Source organism: Schistocerca cancellata, chromosome 1 (assembly GCF_023864275.1).
Source record: "Schistocerca cancellata isolate TAMUIC-IGC-003103 chromosome 1, iqSchCanc2.1, whole genome shotgun sequence".
Classification (NCBI taxonomy): domain Eukaryota; kingdom Metazoa; phylum Arthropoda; class Insecta; order Orthoptera; family Acrididae; genus Schistocerca; species Schistocerca cancellata.
In genome coordinates, this window is record NC_064626.1 from 900,335,248 (window position 1) to 900,354,785 (window position 19,538).

Consider the following 19,538-nt stretch of genomic DNA (forward strand, 5'->3'; position numbering starts at 1 on the left):
TCTATGCAGTTTACGGAGAAAACATTATGAGTGATGGAATAGTAAGAAAGTGGGTGAGAGAATTTAAAGATCGTCACACAAATGTACATGATGAACAACGGAGTGGTCGTCCTTCGATAGTTAATGTAAGTTTGGTGCAGGAAGTGGACAATAAGGTGAGAGAAAACAACCGCTTTACGATTTCCTCCTTGCGGGATGACTTTCCTAATGTTTCTCGTAGTGTTTTATATGGCATTTCCGGCCGGAGTGGCCGTGCGGTCCTAGGCGCCGCAGTCTGGAACCGAGCGACCGCTACGTCGCAGGTTCAAAACCTGCCTCGGGCATGGACGGGTGTGATGCCCTTAGGTTAGTTAGGTTCTAAGCGACTGATGACCTCAGAAGTTAAGTCGCATAGTGCTCAGGGCCATTTGTGTGGTATTGTGATCGAGCACTTGTATTACCGTAAATTGTGCGCACGTTGGGTACCGAAAATGTTGACGGGTGTGCACGAAACCAAACGTTTAGACAGTGCATTGACTTTCCTTGAACGGTACCACAACGACGGTGATGATATCTTCAGCCAAATTGGTACGGGCGATGAAACATGGGTCGCCTACGTCACACCAGAATCAATGCAACAGCCCATGGAAGTTCAGCAAGGGCATCGTTTTGCTGCAAGACAATGCCCGTCCGCAAGTGGCGAATCAGACCAAAGATCTCATCACATCTTTTCGATGGGAAACTCTAGATCATCCTCCGTACAGCCCCGATCTTGAGCCCAGTGACCACCATCTGTTCCTGCACTTGAAGAAACACCTGGGCGGTTAGCGTGCTCAAGACGATGACGAAGTCAAAACAGTGGTGATGCAGTGGTTTCAAATCAGGCTGCAGACTTCTATGAGGAGGGTATTCAAAAACTAGTACAACGTTATGACAAGTGCCCTAATATTGACGGAAATTATGTAGAAAAGTAGATTAAGGTACAGGCTTTCATGTAAAAATAAAATTATTGAGATATCTTAGCACGTCCTTTTTTAATTTCAAAACGGTACTTACTTAAAAAACACGCCTCGTATCTCGGAGGGAGGACGTTTCACGTTGGGGCAGACAGTGGATCGTCCAGGGAGCGTCATCTGACCAACCCTTTGTTCGTTGTACACAGTAGACGAACCACGAACGGAGCGAGCCCAGTTACCTCTGTAGGCCGATAAAAATGCTGTATACAGTCGCAGCTGCAATGTCGTGTGCAGTCGGCCGGGCAATGATAACCAGCAAGCGGCATATCCCACCTGCATTGCCGACAGTTTCGGTGCGGGAAAGCCCTGTACCTTGGAGCACCACCCCCAGATACTTGTGTATCACCATCGTTCGCAGACTGGCGAGGCGTCAGCACGTAGGAGATACCAGCGGGAAAGCACTGGGGGGGACTCCGACTACTACACCCAGTGCTCACTCCAATATCGACTCTGCCAGAGCAGCTCGGACTGACGCTATATCAGGCTGTGATTCGCCCAGTTCTTGGAAACGCAGCCGTCGTCTCGGGCAATACTGCCGACACAAATTTACTGCGCCTACAAACAAGCCAGATGAGGGCGCTGGAAGGGGTGTAGCATCTATGCAGGGACTTCCGGACACAAGAATTACACGTCATCGCGGACGTTCCAGTACTGCGGCCAGTGGTACAAAGAAGCCGCAAGAATATTTTACGCAAAAGCCGAGAACTCTCAGCCCCATTAATTCGCGTACTCGGCTCAAGATCACGCTGACCATACATGCTGCGTCAGTAGGCCACAACAAGAATAATCTACATTGTCCCAAAGAGCAAGAATGAGAAATAAAGTGAATTTCTCCAACACACTCTCAAATAAAAACTTACTGAAGGAAGAAAATCAGGTTATAAGTACTTCACACAGAAACCCAGTATTAGGCAAAGGTTTCAAACTCCGCTTCGTCGAACCATGTCGATTTTATGCACCAAAGCTTTATGTTACTTCAGATATACAAGAATAGCACTCCTAATAGTCCAAAATATTTCGAGACTGGATTAATAAAAATAAAGAAAAGGAAAGATGGCGGTTTTAATGCTTCAGTTGTTCCACATAGCCACCCTTACTTCAGTGCAAAGCAAAGAACGTTCATAGAACCACGTGAAACCGTAAGAGAAGTCGTCCTTTGGAGTGTTGTTCAACAAGCCAGACACATTGCCTTGATCGTCTTCAAAGCATTGACCCTTTACATACATTTTTGCACTTTGTCGTTTTGTGGTAGATGCGTATTAATAATACCACGTGTCGTCACCCAAGATGATTCTTCTCAGAATCATTTCATTTCAGTCAACTCACATCGTTGTTTTCGTTCGGGATTTGGGATAAACTTTGCACACCCTTTTCTTATCTTCAAAACATTTTGGGGAACGTCATGACCACGTGATTTGCGGTTTGTTACAATAACGTTGACACAGTACAGCCGCAGGTCCATTATTAACACTGCTTGCCCGAATGGACATGTGCTGCAAGCTGCCATCGTTAATTTCTGCACTAACAGCGCCTATACGCCAGGAATAAAATCAGTCTAGGAACTTCTTGGAGGGCGGTGTACGACCCACCAAACCGTCGTTTGTAAGTAGTAAAAATGGTTCAAATGGCTCTGAGCACTATGTGAGGTCATCAGCACCCTAGAACGTGAACGAGGCAGGATTCGAAGCTGCAGCCGTAGCAGTCGCGCGGTTCCGGACTGAAGCGCCTAGAACTGCTCGGTCACCGCGGCCGGCTTTGTGAGTAGTAATAATATTTGTTTAATCTGTAATGTCCTGGTTTGGCACCGTTTCCAACGCTTTGATTCATTATTTTATGTACTGTAGTTCTTTGAAGCTTGCAAAAACAGATGCTGGAAGCATTTATTAACTAATATGAAATCATCACACATAATGAAAGGACCTTTGTCGTGAAAAGTTGTGACTCACTTGACATGGCTTCTAGTTCTTTGTTAGCGGTAGCTGTTATTTTGTACAATTTAAATATGTGATTTTTTTGGACAGGTATTACTCCAGCACAATACCGTATTTTGCACGTTGTGGATAAACTCACTCTTCTCAGTAAATGTAGGATTCTAATTTTTTTTTAAGTTCCAACCTTCGGGACGGATAGATGAAATGTTTTTTAATTTTTTCTTTCACGGACTGGAATGTTTTTGTCATAGTTACACGGCAGTTGATTTTTCGCCCCATAAAATTGCTCCCGTTGGCATAAGTTTCTCACATTTAATGTTGCTTGTAGCCTCCTCATCTAATTTACAGTTTTCATGTCATTTCAGAATGTTAATAGCCAGTCATATGAAACGAAAGTAAATGGTCGTAAATAATTCGTTAATGGTCACAAACTGAGAAGACGTACTGCCTTTCATCTATGATTTACAAATAAAAAATATTGGTTTGCGAAGAAAATCATTTAAGTACTTCACAGTTTATCGAGGGTGCTTGGGTTGCAAATAAGAGCTGACTCGCTACTTTCAAGATTTGAAGTAAATAATCTATGGTGCGATAGCAAAAAACGAAAAACAAAAGAATAAAAGAACTTTAACGATCGTAATCGCCGCCGCCGAAAATACACTCCTGGAAATGGAAAAAAGAACACATTGACACCGGTGTGTCAGACCCACCATACTTGCTCCGGACACTGCGAGAGGGCTGTACAAGCAATGATCACACGCACGGCACAGCGGACACACCAGGAACCGCGGTGTTGGCCGTCGAATGGCGCTAGCTGCGCAGCATTTGTGCACCGCCGCCGTCAGTGTCAGCCAGTTTGCCGTGGCATACGGAGCTCCATCGCAGTCTTTAACACTGGTAGCATGCCGCGACAGCGTGGACGTGAACCGTATGTGCAGTTGACGGACTTTGAGCGAGGGCGTATAGTGGGCATGCGGGAGGCCGGGTGGACGTACCGCCGAATTGCTCAACACGTGGGGCGTGAGGTCTCCACAGTACATCGATGTTGTCGCCAGTGGTCGGCGGAAGGTGCACGTGCCCGTCGACCTGGGACCGGACCGCAGCGACGCACGGATGCACGCCAAGACCGTAGGATCCTACGCAGTGCCGTAGGGGACCGCACCGCCACTTCCCAGCAAATTAGGGACACTGTTGCTCCTGGGGTATCGGCGAGGACCATTCGCAACCGTCTCCATGAAGCTGGGCTACGGTCCCGCACACCGTTAGGCCGTCTTCCGCTCACGCCCCAACATCGTGCAGCCCGCCTCCAGTGGTGTCGCGACAGGCGTGAATGGAGGGACGAATGGAGACGTGTCGTCTTCAGCGATGAGAGTCGCTTCTGCCTTGGTGCCAATGATGGTCGTATGCGTGTTTGGCTCCGTGCAGGTGAGCGCCACAATCAGGACTGCATACGACCGAGGCACACAGGGCCAACACCCGGCATCCTGGTGTGGGGAGCGATCTCCTACACTGGCCGTACACCACTGGTGATCGTCGAGGGGACACTGAAAAGTGCACGGTACATCCAAACCGTCATCGAACCCATCGTTCTACCATTCCTAGACCGGCAAGGGAACTTGCTGTTCCAACAGGACAATGCACGTCCGCATGTATCCCGTGCCACCCAACGTGCTCTAGAAGGTGAAGTCAACTACCCTGGCCAGCAAGATCTCCGGATCTGTGCCCCATTGAGCACGTTTGGGACTGGATGAAGGGTCGTCTCACGCGGTCTGCACGTCCAGCACGAACGCTGGTCCAACTGAGGCGCCAGGTGGAAATGGCATGTCAAGCCGTTCCACAGGACTACATCCAGCATCTCTACGATCGTCTCCATGGGAGAATAGCAGCCTGCATTGCTGCGAAAGGTGGATATACACTGTACTAGTGCCGACATTGTGCATGCTCTGTTGCCTGTGTCTATGTGCCTGTGGTTCTGTCAGTGTGATCATGTGATGTATCTGACCCCAGGAATGTGTCAATAAAGTTTCCCCTTCCTGGGACAATGAATTCACGGTGTTCTTATTTCAATTTCCAGGAGTGTATATCCGACGGATGCAGATCATATTGGCACTCCTCACATATCTTTGTAATATAGAAGGTGTATAATAAATAGATGGTATCGTGAACAGAAGGCTAGGGTTTGACATCACAAAGCAGGCTCAAAGGTATATGTAAGGAAGTTTGCTCCATAACGTACTTTATTAGAAAAGTGGGGTATAGGGAGGGACGCCAGTACGTTTATTGTAGTCATCTTCACGTTCTTTATCAGTGCTCAGTTGTGTATTTGAGGTGCATTATATTTAAAGCGCTAAGTAAGTAATGACAATGTGATGCTAAGTTCTATTCTAGTAGCATTTCATGTAAACGGAGGTAAGGAATCCCCATGTGACGGTGTGTGTCCTATACTACTGTGATATCTCGAATAGTATGAGTAAATTCGTCAACACAGATGAGGATTTTTGGCTCTCGTAACTTTTTCTCTCTAATCTGACTCGGCAATATCGGAATCAACTGATGTCTTGCTTTTAGGGGTAATACTGAACGAAAGTAACCATCTTCCGGGAGCAGGTGTTGAAATTTATGCCGACGTTGATCCACGGCTGACGCCGGCAACATTCTGACGCAAATGAGCCTCATTTGGCGAGCTGCCCAGGAATGTAATTCCGCCACCGACGCTGGACAGTGCCGCTGGCGCTGTGTGACGCGTGCTACGTTCTGATGGGCGAAAACATAGAGCATGCACATGGTCAGTGTACTGCATGAATACCCACATACTGCGGCGTTCGAACACATGGTTCAAATGGCTCTGAGCACTATGGGACTTAACTTCTTTGGTCATCATTCGCCTAGAACTTAGAACTACTTAAACCTAACTAACCTAAGGACATCACACACATCCATGCCCGAGGCAGGATTCGAACCTGCGACCGTAGCGGTCGCGCGGTTCCAGACTGTAGCGCCTAGAACCGCTCGGTCACACCGGACGGCTCGAACACATGTCTCCGTTGTTTCCGTATTGCGCTGAAGTGAGGCAGACTAGCAAACAGCTACTGTGTGAACGGCTAGTAATCCTCTTCAAACTGAATTTGTTTAATTCTGCTATCAGCACCCAAATACTGCGGCGTTCGAAGAGATCTCTCCCATGTTTCCAGATGCAGTAAGCCTTCTGCCGCTGAAAGGGGCAGACTATCGAGCAGTTACTGTGTGAACGACTACATTCTGATTAAAATCACTTGACAGTTAACGCTTCACGCGTTGGAGCTGTCTTCCTCCAGTCAGAGCACTCAGCGTGACGTCCCAACTATTCGCCATTGCCAAAATACCACAACAGATGGTCAGTTCACTTTCAGTTCCTCTTAAGGCTTTTGTTCTTAATATGCTCGGATCCCGAGTCCCGGGGTCTGGCCCCTTTATTTCGTGTTTCATCCTCACGTTTCATACACAGCACTAGCAAAAAATACTGGATCCTTTCACACAAGACGTGATTCGGCGTCACATATTCCATTATTATAATAATAGAGATTGGCCTACTGTAGGTAAGCTTCACACGACATTTCTGAAAACAGCAAATCATTTTTGCAACTTGTTCTATATGTGAATCCATAAGTGATTTCGTAGAGCAATGGATAAGTTACATTTCTGATGTGCAGAATGTCAAGGTTCGAATATTGTGAGGTGAGGTGATATAAATTTTTGATGTCAAATTAACTCTGATTATTGTTTTCAATTAATTGGTTTAAATGATTTTTTATCTTTTGTCGCACCATTTTCATCACTGGATTATTTTTTTAAATTTGCTCTTACTTTTTCCACCTATCTTTTTTTTTCATTTGGAATTTGGAATTTGCGTGTGTACTCTATAACCCGTAACCGAGTGCCGAGCTGGACTGCTCATCGGTTGATATCGCTTCAGCTCGTATAACCAGTATGAAGGTAGTTTCAGACAAACATTGAAAGCAAGAAGTTACAGTTCGCCTTTAGTGCTGAAACTAAAAATTTTCCGTCTTTTGTTTGCTCTTAGAGGTCTGATTTAAACAACGAGCTTGATTAATAGTTCTGTCGCAGATTGTTGGCCGTCGTTTTGTCGGATACATTGCACAGCAATGGTTAGGACATCAGTGTAAATTCAGGGCTACAAAACACTCCATCTGCCGCAGCTGTCACTAGTCACTTAAAATCAGGTGTGTGCGGAGTCTCTTACGTTCCCACCATTCCTCGCGGCAGCCACTTCCAAAGTTGCCCCGTGTTACACGATCACCCTTTCACCATTTGTAAAGTGACTGCCGTGTTCTCATGTCGCCTTTGACCGAGCGAAAGCCGACGTGCCAACAGTGAGCGTAAGTGACAGACGTTAACGGTCAAGTAATTTTAATCGGACTATACTAATCCTTCTCAGCGAGTAGGATACACCGAATGAATCTATCTGTACAGATCGTTTTGCCTCTTTTCAGATATATCGTTTTAATTACGCTGAGCCGGCCGAAGTGACCGTGCGGTTCTAGACGCTGCAGTCTGGAACCGCGAGACCGCTACGGTCGCAGGTTCAGCTGCCTTGGGCATGGATGTGTGTGATGTCCTTAGGTTAGTTAGGTTTAACTAGTTCTAAGTTCTAGGGGACTAATGACCTCAGAAGTTGAGTCCCATAGTGCTCAGAGCCATTTGAACCATTTGAACTAATTACGCTGAAGGAATATAACAAATGGCAACTGTTTCAGAAAACGTTCAAAGTAATGCCTGTTCTTGACCTAAGTGGAAAATCACCATTTGTGGAATCGCTACTCTTCCAGTAGTAACAGGTGTCTAATGATTTATCTGTAACCAACATAAGTTCCTTCTGTAGGTATTTCAGCGATAGAAAAATCCCATCATGCAGACAAGAATATAGAATGCGCTCAGGCAGTGTAGACGTAACTGGCGACATGGCGGCATTTCATTTTATCTCATTAATGAGTTCTAGTGTGAGTCACTTAACTGTCGCCGACCATCATTTTTCTAGAAAACGTGTCCCGGTTGTACTGAGACTACATCATGTTTGAAACATTTTTCCGTGGTAGTTAGTAAGCTCGAGAAATAGTTTCGAAATCGTTTCAAGCGACTCATTAGCGTTAAGCTTATTTGAAACGTTTCAGCTGTAGAAACGCAAGTTTTAGCGCAAATTTCTATTAAACCTCACAGGCACGGTGTATCTGCTTACGTTGCCCCCTTCACTTGTTTGAAACATTTGACAACAATTTCGCTTCTCATTTGCGCTAATAGTTTCCGTCACAGTGAGGCAGTGATCTCCATTTCCCATGTTTCGCTCGTAGCCAATTTCAGACATGCCGTGATTTTCAGTACACACAAACGAACATAATTTAGCTCGTAATTTTATCCCCGTTTCGTGTAATACGTTAGCTGCCATTACTGTAGCGAATTGGCAGTAATCACAGATTCACAAGTGTTCATGCCTCTCGTCGGTATAGTATCGTGTGATCTGGCGACTGAAAGGCGTGATGCTAACGAAATACATGATCAGGCTTGTCACCGTGTGTTTTCAAAGGGACTGAATTCTTTCGCTTTAAATGGTAAGAAGCAGTAGAAACACTGCATCCAATAACACAAGTGGCATAGTAGACAGGACTTAATTACCTACCTACCGGGTAACATCAAATCCTTCCAATACAGTTGAATACAAAGATTACTGACAGTCCGGTGCAGAAAGGGCTAGTATTTTGCTGTACTGCCAACGTTAGTAATATTTTTGTATATAGAGAGATGCTAAAGCAGCTGGATTTGATTAAAAATGAAACTTTTCTTACATTCGAGAGTAATTGAGAAGAAATTTGCACCGAGGTGACAAGTCATTGGACAGCGATATTCACATGTACAGATAGCGGTAGTATCGCGTACACAAGGGATAAAAGGGTATTGCTTTGGCGAAGCTGTCATTTGTAAAAAATGGTTCAAATGGCTCTGAGCACTATGGGACTCAACATCTGTGGTCATAAGTCCCCTAGAACTTAGAACTACTTAAACCTAACTAACCTAAGGACATCACACACATCCATGCCCGAGGCAGGATTCGAACCTGCGACCGTAGCGGTCGCGCGGGTTCGGACTGAGCGCCTAGAACCGCTAGACCACCGCAGCCGGCGATGTCATTTGTACTCATGTGATTTATGCGAAAAGGTTTCTCCCGTGATTATGGCCCCACGACGGGAGTTAACATGCTTTGAATGCGGAATAGTAGTTGGAGCTAGACATGGGAAGTTGCCTTTCGGAAATCGTTAGGGAAGTCAGTATTCCGAGATTCACAGTGTCAAGAGTGACCCGAGAATACCAAATTTCAGACATTAGCTCTCTCCACGGACACCTCAATGGACAACAGCCTGCATTTGAACGACCTAGAGCAGTGGCGTTTGCGTAGTGGTCAGTGTCAACAGACAAGCAACACTGCGTGAAATAATCGCAAAAATCAGTGTGAGGCGTACGACGACCGTATCCGTTAGAAATTTGGCGTTAATGGACTATGGCAGCAGACGACCGACGTGACCGGCTCTCCTAGGGTCATGACCAAATTGGTTGCACCTTCGGCGCCTGGAAAACCGAGAGCCGGTCAGAAGAGTCCCAATTTCATATGGTAAGAGATGATGGTAGGGTTCGAGCGTGACGCAGACTGCGCGAAACCATGGACCCATGTTGTCAACAAGGCAACTGAACCGCGCTGCTGCTACGGTCGCAGGTTCGAATCCTGCCTCGGGCATGGATGTGTGTGTGATGTCCTTAAGTTAATTAGGTTTCAGTAGATCTAAGTCTAGGCCGGCCGGAGTGGCCGAGCGCTTCTAGGCGCTACAGTCTGGAACCGCGCGACCGCTACGGTCGCAGGTTCGAATCCTGCCTCGGGCATTGTTGTGTGTGACGTCCTTAGGTTAGTTAGGTTTAAGTAGTTCTAAGTTCTAGGGGACTGATGACCTCAGACATTAAGTCCCATAGTGCTCAGAGCCATTTGAACAATTTTTTCCTAAGCCTAGGGGACTGATGACCTCAGATATAGCCATTTGAACCATTTGTGGGACGTAATCTAGAGGTTCGTTCGTGCACAAAATCCTGCACCGGGAACACTTTCACAATGTATGGACGGTTGTAGAGGCGGTATGGCTAAATATTTCTGCTGGGGACTTCCAACGAATTGTCGAGTCCATGCCACGTCGAACTGCTGCACTACGTTGGGCAAAAGGAGATCCGACACGAAGTTAGCAGGTATTTCATGACTTTTGTGACTTCAGTGTATGTTGGTATTTTGCTTCTTAAAAGTTTAACGCAAAACATTGCCAACAGTCGTGCACAACACAGTGGCCCCTGTGCAGAGATTGGTGGAGGGAGGATGTCCATTCCGCCCCCTCCCCCTCTTCCTTCTCGAAGAATATTTTACTAAAAACTTTTATACTTACCAAGTGCCAGAACACGTGGATGAGCCTACAGCTTAGCCGGCGCTCCTATTCATATGTTGACCGAACCTACTGCCAACAGTACACCCGCCCGACACGGTTCGTGAGTCCACAGCTAAAGCCCTGCATACCGCATGAACTTGAATAAGACCAGGCAGAATGGGGAAGACCTTCAGCTGAGAAACAAACGTAGGCTAAAAATCCAGCATTCCTCCCCTTCACACGCTCGCAATCCATATTCCTCAGAATGGTTTCCACAGTCGCAAGTGCTTGTGTAACACTGAGAACGTTGATTTCACAATTCGATATTATACCGTGTAAATTATAACTTTATTAAAGTTGTGAGAGTTTGTTGCTATCGTCATTCTTAAATCAGTAACAGGAGACATGTTCGACTTCAATTTTCAGAGAAATGCTTTTCAAATGAAATTTTTCACTGAAATGAAGTTTTTTTGGAAGTTTCGGTAAAACTATCATCTAAATCTACAACTGCTTCTACATGCACATGATTACTCCGGATTTCACAGTTAAGCGCATGGCAGAGGGTTCATCGAACCACTTTCAAGCTCTCTCTCTACTGTACCACTCTAACAGCGCGCGGGAAAAACGAGCTCTTAAAATCTTTCTGTGCGAGCTCTGATTTCTCTTATTTTATCACGATTATCATTTCTCGCTATGCAGATGGGAGTTAAACAGAATATTTTCGCATTCGGACGAAGTTGGTGATTGAAATTTCACGAAAAGATTCTGCCGCAACGAAAAACTCCTTTCTTTTAATGACTGCTACTGTAATTCACGCATCGTGTCCTTTGCACCCTGTCCCCTTTTTCGCGATAATACTAAACGAGCTACACTTCTTTGTACTTTTTCGATGTCATCCGTCAGTCCCACCTGATACGGATCCCACACCGCACAGCAAAACTCCAGAAGAGGGCGAACAAGCGTGGTGCACGCAGTCTGTTTATTCGATCTGTTGCATTTTCTAACTGTTCTGTAAATCGCAGTCTTTGGTTTGCTGTACCCACAACATTATCTGTATGATCGTTCCAATTGAATTATTCGTTATTGTAATCCATAAGCAATTAGTTGAATTTACAGTCTGTAGATTTGTGTGATTTATCGTGTAACCGAAATTTAGCGGATTTCTTTTAGTAATCATGTGGATATTTTCACACTTTTCGTTATTTAGAGTCAATTGCTACTTTTTTTCAGAATACGGACGTCTTGTCTAAAGCTTTTTGCAATTTGTTTTGATCATATGATGACTTTACAAGAAGGTAAATGATAGCACTATCTGCAAACAATCTAAGTGACTGCTCAGATTGTCTCCTATGTCGTTTATGTAGATCAGGAATAGCAGAAGGACTATAACACTTCCACAGGGAACACCAGATATTACTTCTGGTTTACTGGATGACTTCCCGTCAACTACTACGAACTGCGACCTACCCGACAGGAACTCAGGAGTCCAGTCGCACAACTGAGACGCTACTCCATAGGCACGCTGTTTGATTAGAAGACAGTGACGAAAGCCTTCTGGAAATCTAAAAATATGGAATAAATTTGACAACGCCTCCCTATAGCACTCATTACTTCGTGAGAGTAGGGAGCTAGTTGTGTTTCACAAGAACGATTTTTCTTGAATCCGTGCTAACTGTTAATCAATAACTTGTTTTCTTCAAGGTAATTCATTATGTTCGAAAACGGAATATGAATTATACTACGTACTAATTCGAACAAAATATTACTATTTTAAGCCATTTTATTTTTATTGTAAGCAGCTCGTGGTCTTGCCGTAGCGTTCCCGCGCACGGGGTCCCGGGTTCGATTCCCGGCGGGGTCAGAGATTTTCTCTGCCTCGTGATGACTGGGTGTTGTGTGTGTCTTTCATCATCATTTCACCATCATTGACTCGCAAGTCGCCGAAGTGGCGTCAGCTAAAAAGGACTTGCAATACGGCGGCCGAACTACCCCGCATGGGGCCTTCCGGCCAACAATGCCATACGATTATTTCATTTCATTTCTTTTATTGTAATTAAAATGATGGTCAACAGTAGTGAGGGTGACTGAAAGTTATATTTGGCTAGAGAGAGAGAGAGAGAGAGAGAGAGAGAGAGAGAGAAGAGCCACCTTACCCTCCAGAACCGAACGCTGGCTCTGCGTATGTCACCATTCAGACTGGCATAACGGGTTGGATATGTGGGAAGACGCGTTCACGAGGTAAATAATGTAGCCACTGCGCTTGTGTCAATGTGGGCAGAGTTTGTGGCGACACGAGGGGTCCCTTTTGTTGAGATGAGGCGGTGCGCAGTTCACTTGTGAGGTGGCCGCGCAGCTGCGGCGCGCCTGCTCGAGTTGCAGCCCTTGCTCTCTGGGCCGGCCAGCCCCCTGTATCGCCTTACCCCCCCCTCTGTTGCAGGGTTTCAATCCCGCTGAGCTGCTGCTGCTGCTGCTGCTGCTCCCGCTAACCAGACGCGGGCTAAACAAGCACGCGCGCCCGCTTCCGCCCTATAGCAAGCGGCTTACCGGGCCGTGGCTGCAACCAGTCTTATATCGTACACAAACTGTCGCCCGTTGTGTGAACGTTACTCAGCCGATGTAGTCCACTGCGTGGTAGGATTTGCTGTGCGTCAAATCTAGCCGAGAGCTCTCCTAACGAACAGCGGGAGCACGCTCCGTACATGCTGTCGTTGCACAGCGTCTTCGGAACAGTAAGTAGCTAATACAGATTCGACCCATTTTTTTTCTCCTACCCTACTGATCCTTATGCCGTGCTGCACAACTTTCACTAACTCTCGTTGGTTCCGAAAAATAGAGTGGAAACTAAACTGTTTCGAGGGGCGGGCATTCATACTTCGTATCGTTTTTCGGCCGCAAATAATGTTGGGAGGGTATCGAAACGTTGTGCAGATGAGATATTGCTGCCTCCGGAGATCACGTTATTGCCTCTGAGCACTATGGCTCTGAGCACTATGGGACTCAACATCTTAGGTCGTAAGTCCCCTAGAACTTAGAACTACTTAAACCTAACTAACCTAAGGACATCACACACACCCATGCCCGAGGCAGGATTCGAACCTGCGACCGTAGCAGTCCCGCGGTTCCGGACTGCAGCACCAGAACCGCTAGACCACTGCGGCCGGCAATCACGTTATTGAAGAGAATTTCATACCTGTCGTGGTCATTTTCCTCCCGGTAGCTCCAGTCTCAAACACTTATACATTATGTATTCCATATAATCTGTATTGTTGTCTTCTTCAGTACGAAGCAGTATTATGCTACTCGGCGTAACTATTACAACCTATATCAGTTTGAACCTTCATACGGTAGTCTAGTCTCCCCTCTACAATTTTTACTCCTCCACAGTTCCTTCCATTATCAAATTTAGACTTGATTCCTTGATGCCCTAAAACGTGTCCTATCAACCGATCCCTTCTTTTCGTCGAGTTATGTTGTAAGTTTCTTTTCTCCCTAGTTCGATTCAGTACCTCATCATTAGTTACCCTGTCTGTTCATCTAATCTTCAACATTATTCTGTACGACCTCATTCGGAAAGCTATTGTTCCGTTCTTCTCTGAACCGTTTATCGTCCAGTTTTATTTCCGTACAACTCCAAATTCCAAACAAACACCTTCAGTGAAGACTTTATAACCCATTTATTTTCGATGTCAACAAATTTCTCATTTTCAGAATTACTTAACTTTCTGTTGCGATTCTACGTTTTCCATCACCTCTTCTTCTGCCTTCGTCCGTTATTTTTGTCAGTAACGGAATTGCTTAATCTGCTTCGTTCGCCTTCATACAGGTGTCCAAGGAGAACTGGTCAATGTTCATGATATGAAAGGACTCATCACTAAACAAAAAGATGTAGTGAACATTGGCTCTCAGATGCTACCTTGAGACATACGGGCACTTGTTCATTCTCGATACTGTGAAACAAATCTCTTCTACTGCAAGCTTTTTGCTTTCCATATTTTGAGAGGTATAGTATAGACCAAAACAAAGTGCGTATCTTAAAAGGTATGAGCACTTCTTCAGTAGAAGAGATGTGTTTCGTAGCAGCGAAGATTGCTCTTGAGGTATGCACTTCAGAACACATGTTTACTACCACCTCCCACTCTCAAAATATGGAAAACAAAGAGCTTGCAATAGAAGACGTATGTTTCACAGTAACGGAGATGTAGTAGTGCTCATACCTCTTAAGTGCATTTTAGAGCCCATGCTTATCAGTATCAGACATTCCTGTCATCTCTCTGAATATTAAACACTGTATAATGAGGGAATCTTAATGACAGTACCGGAAACGTTGTGTTAAAACAAACAAGGAAGTCCTACGTGTGCACATGAGGGACTACGTATGCTAATGTATATACAGGGCCACGTGAGTGATGACAGGGATAGCTGGGTCGTGCTCAAGCAGATGCCCGTCTCGTTTTCTGTTTACTCATGGAGCTTCGGACACATTCTTTTCCGACGGTTCAGGGTCATTTATGACTTCTTCGTGGACTGTGTCATCCCCGTAATTGAAATCCGTTTTATTTATGTTAGAGAACACAACTGAAAGCATAAAATCATTCAGACCAAATTTTCACGTTTAATGCAACAAACACGTGCTACTTTTCGAATCCTGGCATTTCCAAGCAGCTTGAGAGTTAGGGAGTAAGTATAATGACCGAGCAGCTCTGTGCAGAATCTCTGCTTGTCCACAACAAGACTATCATACTTAAATCGTGATTTTAGGGCACATGTCTTGAATTCCACATAGATAAGGCGGCGAGTCGGCTAACGATCATTGAACTAAGAAGAGAAAAGATAAGTCATCATGTGTTTTATTACGATGCAATACCGAAGACTCGTTGAGTAAAGAGAAAGATAAAGTTTATCGCGTCGTGTGTTTTATGACCAGGAAAAGCCGATGACGAGACAACATAAAAAACGCGATAGAGCTATGCGCTGCAGAACAGGCACTATGCCCGCATCTCGTGGTCGTGCGGTAGCGTTCTCGCTTCCCACGCCCGGGTTCCCGGGTTCGATTCCCGGCGGGGTCAGGGATTTTCTCTGCCTCGTGATGGCTGGGTGTTGTGTGCTGTCCTTAGGTTAGTTAAGTTTAAGTAGTTCTAAGTTCTAGGGGACTTATGACCACAGCAGTTGAGTCCCATAGTGCTCAGAGCCATTTGAACCATTTGAACAGGCACTTTTGTTCGGCCCAGAGCTGAACGCAGATAACTCTCTAGTTCCAGCCTCGGCCCCTTTCCGTCGGTCTCGGTCGCGGCTTTCTACTTACAGTTCCCGGGAACGGGAAACGGTCGGTCTCGTTCCCGCAACGGCACGTCGGCCGGTCTCGTTCCAGCCTCGGTCTCGGTCTCCCTCGGCCGGACTCGTCCTTCTTTGCGTGGCCACTCCTTGCAGTTCCACTGACGACTGCTCCTAGTTAGTTCAGTATCGAGTTGTTTTTCGTTTCGTTCCCTGCGCACGCCCATTCTGGATCTGTTTCAAACCTTTTTTGAACTCTGAACTTCTGGTACTTTTCGTATTCTATTCAGCATTACATGAAATACGTGGTATGTAATACATACATCTTTTCACGTAACAAAACAGCATATCAGCTTACTTCACTATTTCGATAAACAGCAGAAGAAATACTTGTAAAAAGGCAAGATATTTTTATTACACATGCAAAGGAAGTCGGCACGGCACACACGAGTGGCTATTTTCCGTCTTTCTTTGAGCCAAGGTAAAAGAGCATGTTCATTGTTATGGAAGGCAGACCGACTTACAGCCGAATCAAGTCCGCGTTCCATAATAAAGTGCATGGTGTCACATTTTGTAAAAAGAATATGATAACTTCTACAATATTATTTCAGTGGTACAGGGTGGCGCACGAAAAATCGGCCCCGTGTACTAGACTACTCATTGTCCTCCACCAATCGTCATCTATTGTTTTGAAGTTGTTGTTTGCATTAGCTCATTTGTTATTTCTTCTCTGCCTAATTATTACATGTTTATCTGTTCAGCTCGTAGCGGTCAACAAATCGTGCGTAATTGGCGAGCGAATTGTACTCGGGGCCGGTTTTTCGTTCTCCACCTTATATTATTTCACTGCGATCAGCCACATAACGCTACAGTTGGCTAAACGAGAGGTTTTGCACAATCACGAAAATTACAATTGTGTGAGAATTTTGTTATGAATAAAAACTCTGTACTCCAGGGCGGAGCAAGTGCCCTTTCTTGGTGCCATCCAACATCAAAGCACCTATGCTACTACTTTTCAATTTTTCATAAGAACCGTATACCAAGCACAAATGAACGGTGAACGAGTAAAAATGAACGGTTCCCAAGGATGAACGAGTTTGCCCATCTCTAATTGTCAAGGCTACGCTCCCGTTGCATCTGCAACGACAGTGATGTTTGAATTTGTTGTAAATTGTGCAAGCTGTGATATTGTGTATTGCTTATTGTAACTTACAGATATATTTTAATTTATTGTTAAATACATGTATGTAATTTACATGTGGTTCCTCTGGGTTTGTGCCCACGATCCTTCCGTGTCCGAATTGAGCGTAGATAGTAGGGCAGATGATTGAAAATATCGGAAGAAGAGTAGCGGGTTTCGTCACCGATTGTAGACATAGAGCGTCACGGAATTATTGCCAACTCTGTATAGTGCGAGACGCCGTAAGAATGGCGTTGTGCATCACAGAGTGTATCCTTTTGAAATTACGAGAGCGTATATTCGTAAAGGAGCCGATCAACATATTACTCTTTGCGAAATGACCATGCTGGCAAAATCGAATATCTAGCGTATACAGATGCAAAATAGCAGTGTGTCGTTTTCTTCCTCGCACCATTTGCGAATGCAACAGGAAAGAGGGGAATGACAATGGTGCATGAAGTACTCTCCGCCAAACACGGTGCGGTGGTTCGTGGAGTATATGTGTACACAAAGGTGTAGACTGATGTCCGATATCCGAAGTGAATATAATATTGCGACTGTGTGACAGAATTCGCAGGTGTGGATAACATTACAACGACTCATTGCCACCAGAAAACAGCCAGCGATAATCGCTTGAGATCGGCGTGGAGTTTCTGAAGCAAGTTGCTTGCATCCCAGAAGGCCTGGTGCTACTACGGGATGGATAGCTTGCGACGAGGGCTGCAGTGCGTTGCGTGCGGCGCAGCTGTGCGTACACAGCGGCCGTCGGATGACTGCGCCCTGCGCTTCCCCCCCCCCCCTCCCCCCCTCACACACACACACACACACACACACACACAGGAAAGAGGCAGACCAGACACAAAAAACCCGCCCGTCTTGCGGTTATGGCCATCGCCGTCAAGGCCGGCCTTTATTTGGAAGCGGAAGGTAGCGGCAGTCCCGTCACATGGTAATGAACCCAGCGCCACGATCGTCTAGACCTGGCGTGTCTGTGTCACTGCGCTCCGTGCTTTGCAGCTGCTCGGGGATTCGCCGGGGACGCTCATTTCGACAGTCGGACAGCTGTTGCTAATTCCAACCGCGTATCGAAATCCATTCTCAATCCTCTTACAGTATTGTGACACCGTATCATCCAGCCCGCATCCCGTTTTCTCTCTTTGTTACGACTTAATATCTCGTCGCCAGACAGATTGGTACAGACGGGAAGTAGCTTACCTTACAAGGGAACATCCCCATCGCACCCCCCTCAGATTTAGTTATAAGTTGGCACAGTGGATAGGCCTTGAAAAACACAGATCAATGGAGAGAACAGGAAGAAGTTGTGTGGAACTATGAAAAAAATAAACAAAATATACAAACTGAGTAGTCCATGCGCAAAATAAACAACATCAAGGATAGTGTGAGCTCGGGAGCGCCGTGGTTAGCGTGAGCAGCTGCGGAACGAGAGGTCCTTGGTTCAAATCTTCCCTCGAGTGAAAAGTTTAATTCTTTATTTTCAGACAATTATTATCTGTCCGATGCGAGGTAACTGCGCCGTAGTATGATGACGCTACACCTAAACAAACATCGAAACACATGACGTCAGTCGACTACAGCGCACGGAAGAGAGAGTATTCCTGCTAACGAGGCTCCCCGGCTGGCAGTTCACTGTTCGCTACTTTGAACGAGAGTGCATTAAATACGTGGGATGCATTCCGTGGGCAATATGAATCCAGCAAATATAGCTCGCGACTTCAATAACAATGTCAATGAATATTTTCCAAACTGTAAGGCATGGGAAAGTTCCTTAAGGGATCGAACGTTTGTCCAACATTTGTAAGATTATTTCCTACATTTGTGTTGATAAACAGTACGTGTGGTGATGACTGTCTGAAAATAAAAAATTAAACTGCTCACTCGAGGGAAGACTTGAACCAAGGATCTCTCGTTCCGCAGCTGCTCACGCTAACCACGCGACCACGGCGCTCCGGAGCTCACACTATCCTTGGTGTTGCTTATCTTGCGCATGGACTACTCAGTTTGTATATTTTGCTTATTTTTTTCATAGTTCCACACAACTTCTTCCTGTTTTCTCCATTGATCTGTGTTCAGTTTTTCAAGGCCTGTCCACTGTGCCAACTTATAACTAAATCTGAGGAGGGTACGATGGGGAGGTTCCCTTGTTAGGAAGGAGCCGGCCACGGTGGTCTAGCGGTTCTAGGAGATCAGTCCGGAACCGCGCGACTGCTACGGTCGCAGGTTCGAATCCTGCCTCGGGCATGGATGTGTGTGATGTCCTTAGGTTAGTTAGGTTTAAGTAGTTCTGAGTTCTAGGCGACTGATGACCACAGATGTTAAGTCCCATAGTGCTCAGAACCATTTGAACCATTTTTTACTCCATCAGATAACCTAAGGAGCTTTAAATGCTATCAAAGAAGAAATACCTAGTGTGTTGAACAGGGTATCATCGCACACCTTTGAAGTTCATCGAAATGGCGCTGGGCAACGTAGTGAGCGTTCGAGCGTGGCGGAAAATGACACGATTCATTTGGGACGCGCAAGAGGATTTCGATGGAATGCCTTGGATTCGTAAATTTATGCAGTTATCATTGTCAGTCTGTTGAAAATAAAGCATTGTTCACTGCGAAAGAAACGAAAGTCTTATCGCTTGCATACTTACAAATTTCGTCCTCCGCGCCCGTTGGAAGCTGGTGATTCTTGTGTTTTAAGAGGC

The 19,538-nt window shown here is 45.6% G+C and overlaps 1 protein-coding gene across 1 annotated transcript in view; it reads right to left on the reverse strand.

Moving 5' to 3' along the window:
• The window catches only part of LOC126112715 (uncharacterized), a 159,323-nt gene extending 141,262 nt beyond the window's left edge, over positions 1–18,061 (reverse strand). Inside the window, exon 1 of the mRNA XM_049915013.1 lies at positions 18,041–18,061. Coding sequence (XP_049770970.1) covers positions 18,041–18,061 — 21 coding nt within the window. The remainder of the gene's footprint in view (positions 1–18,040) is intronic.
• Between the last annotated feature and the right edge of the window lie 1,477 nt (positions 18,062–19,538).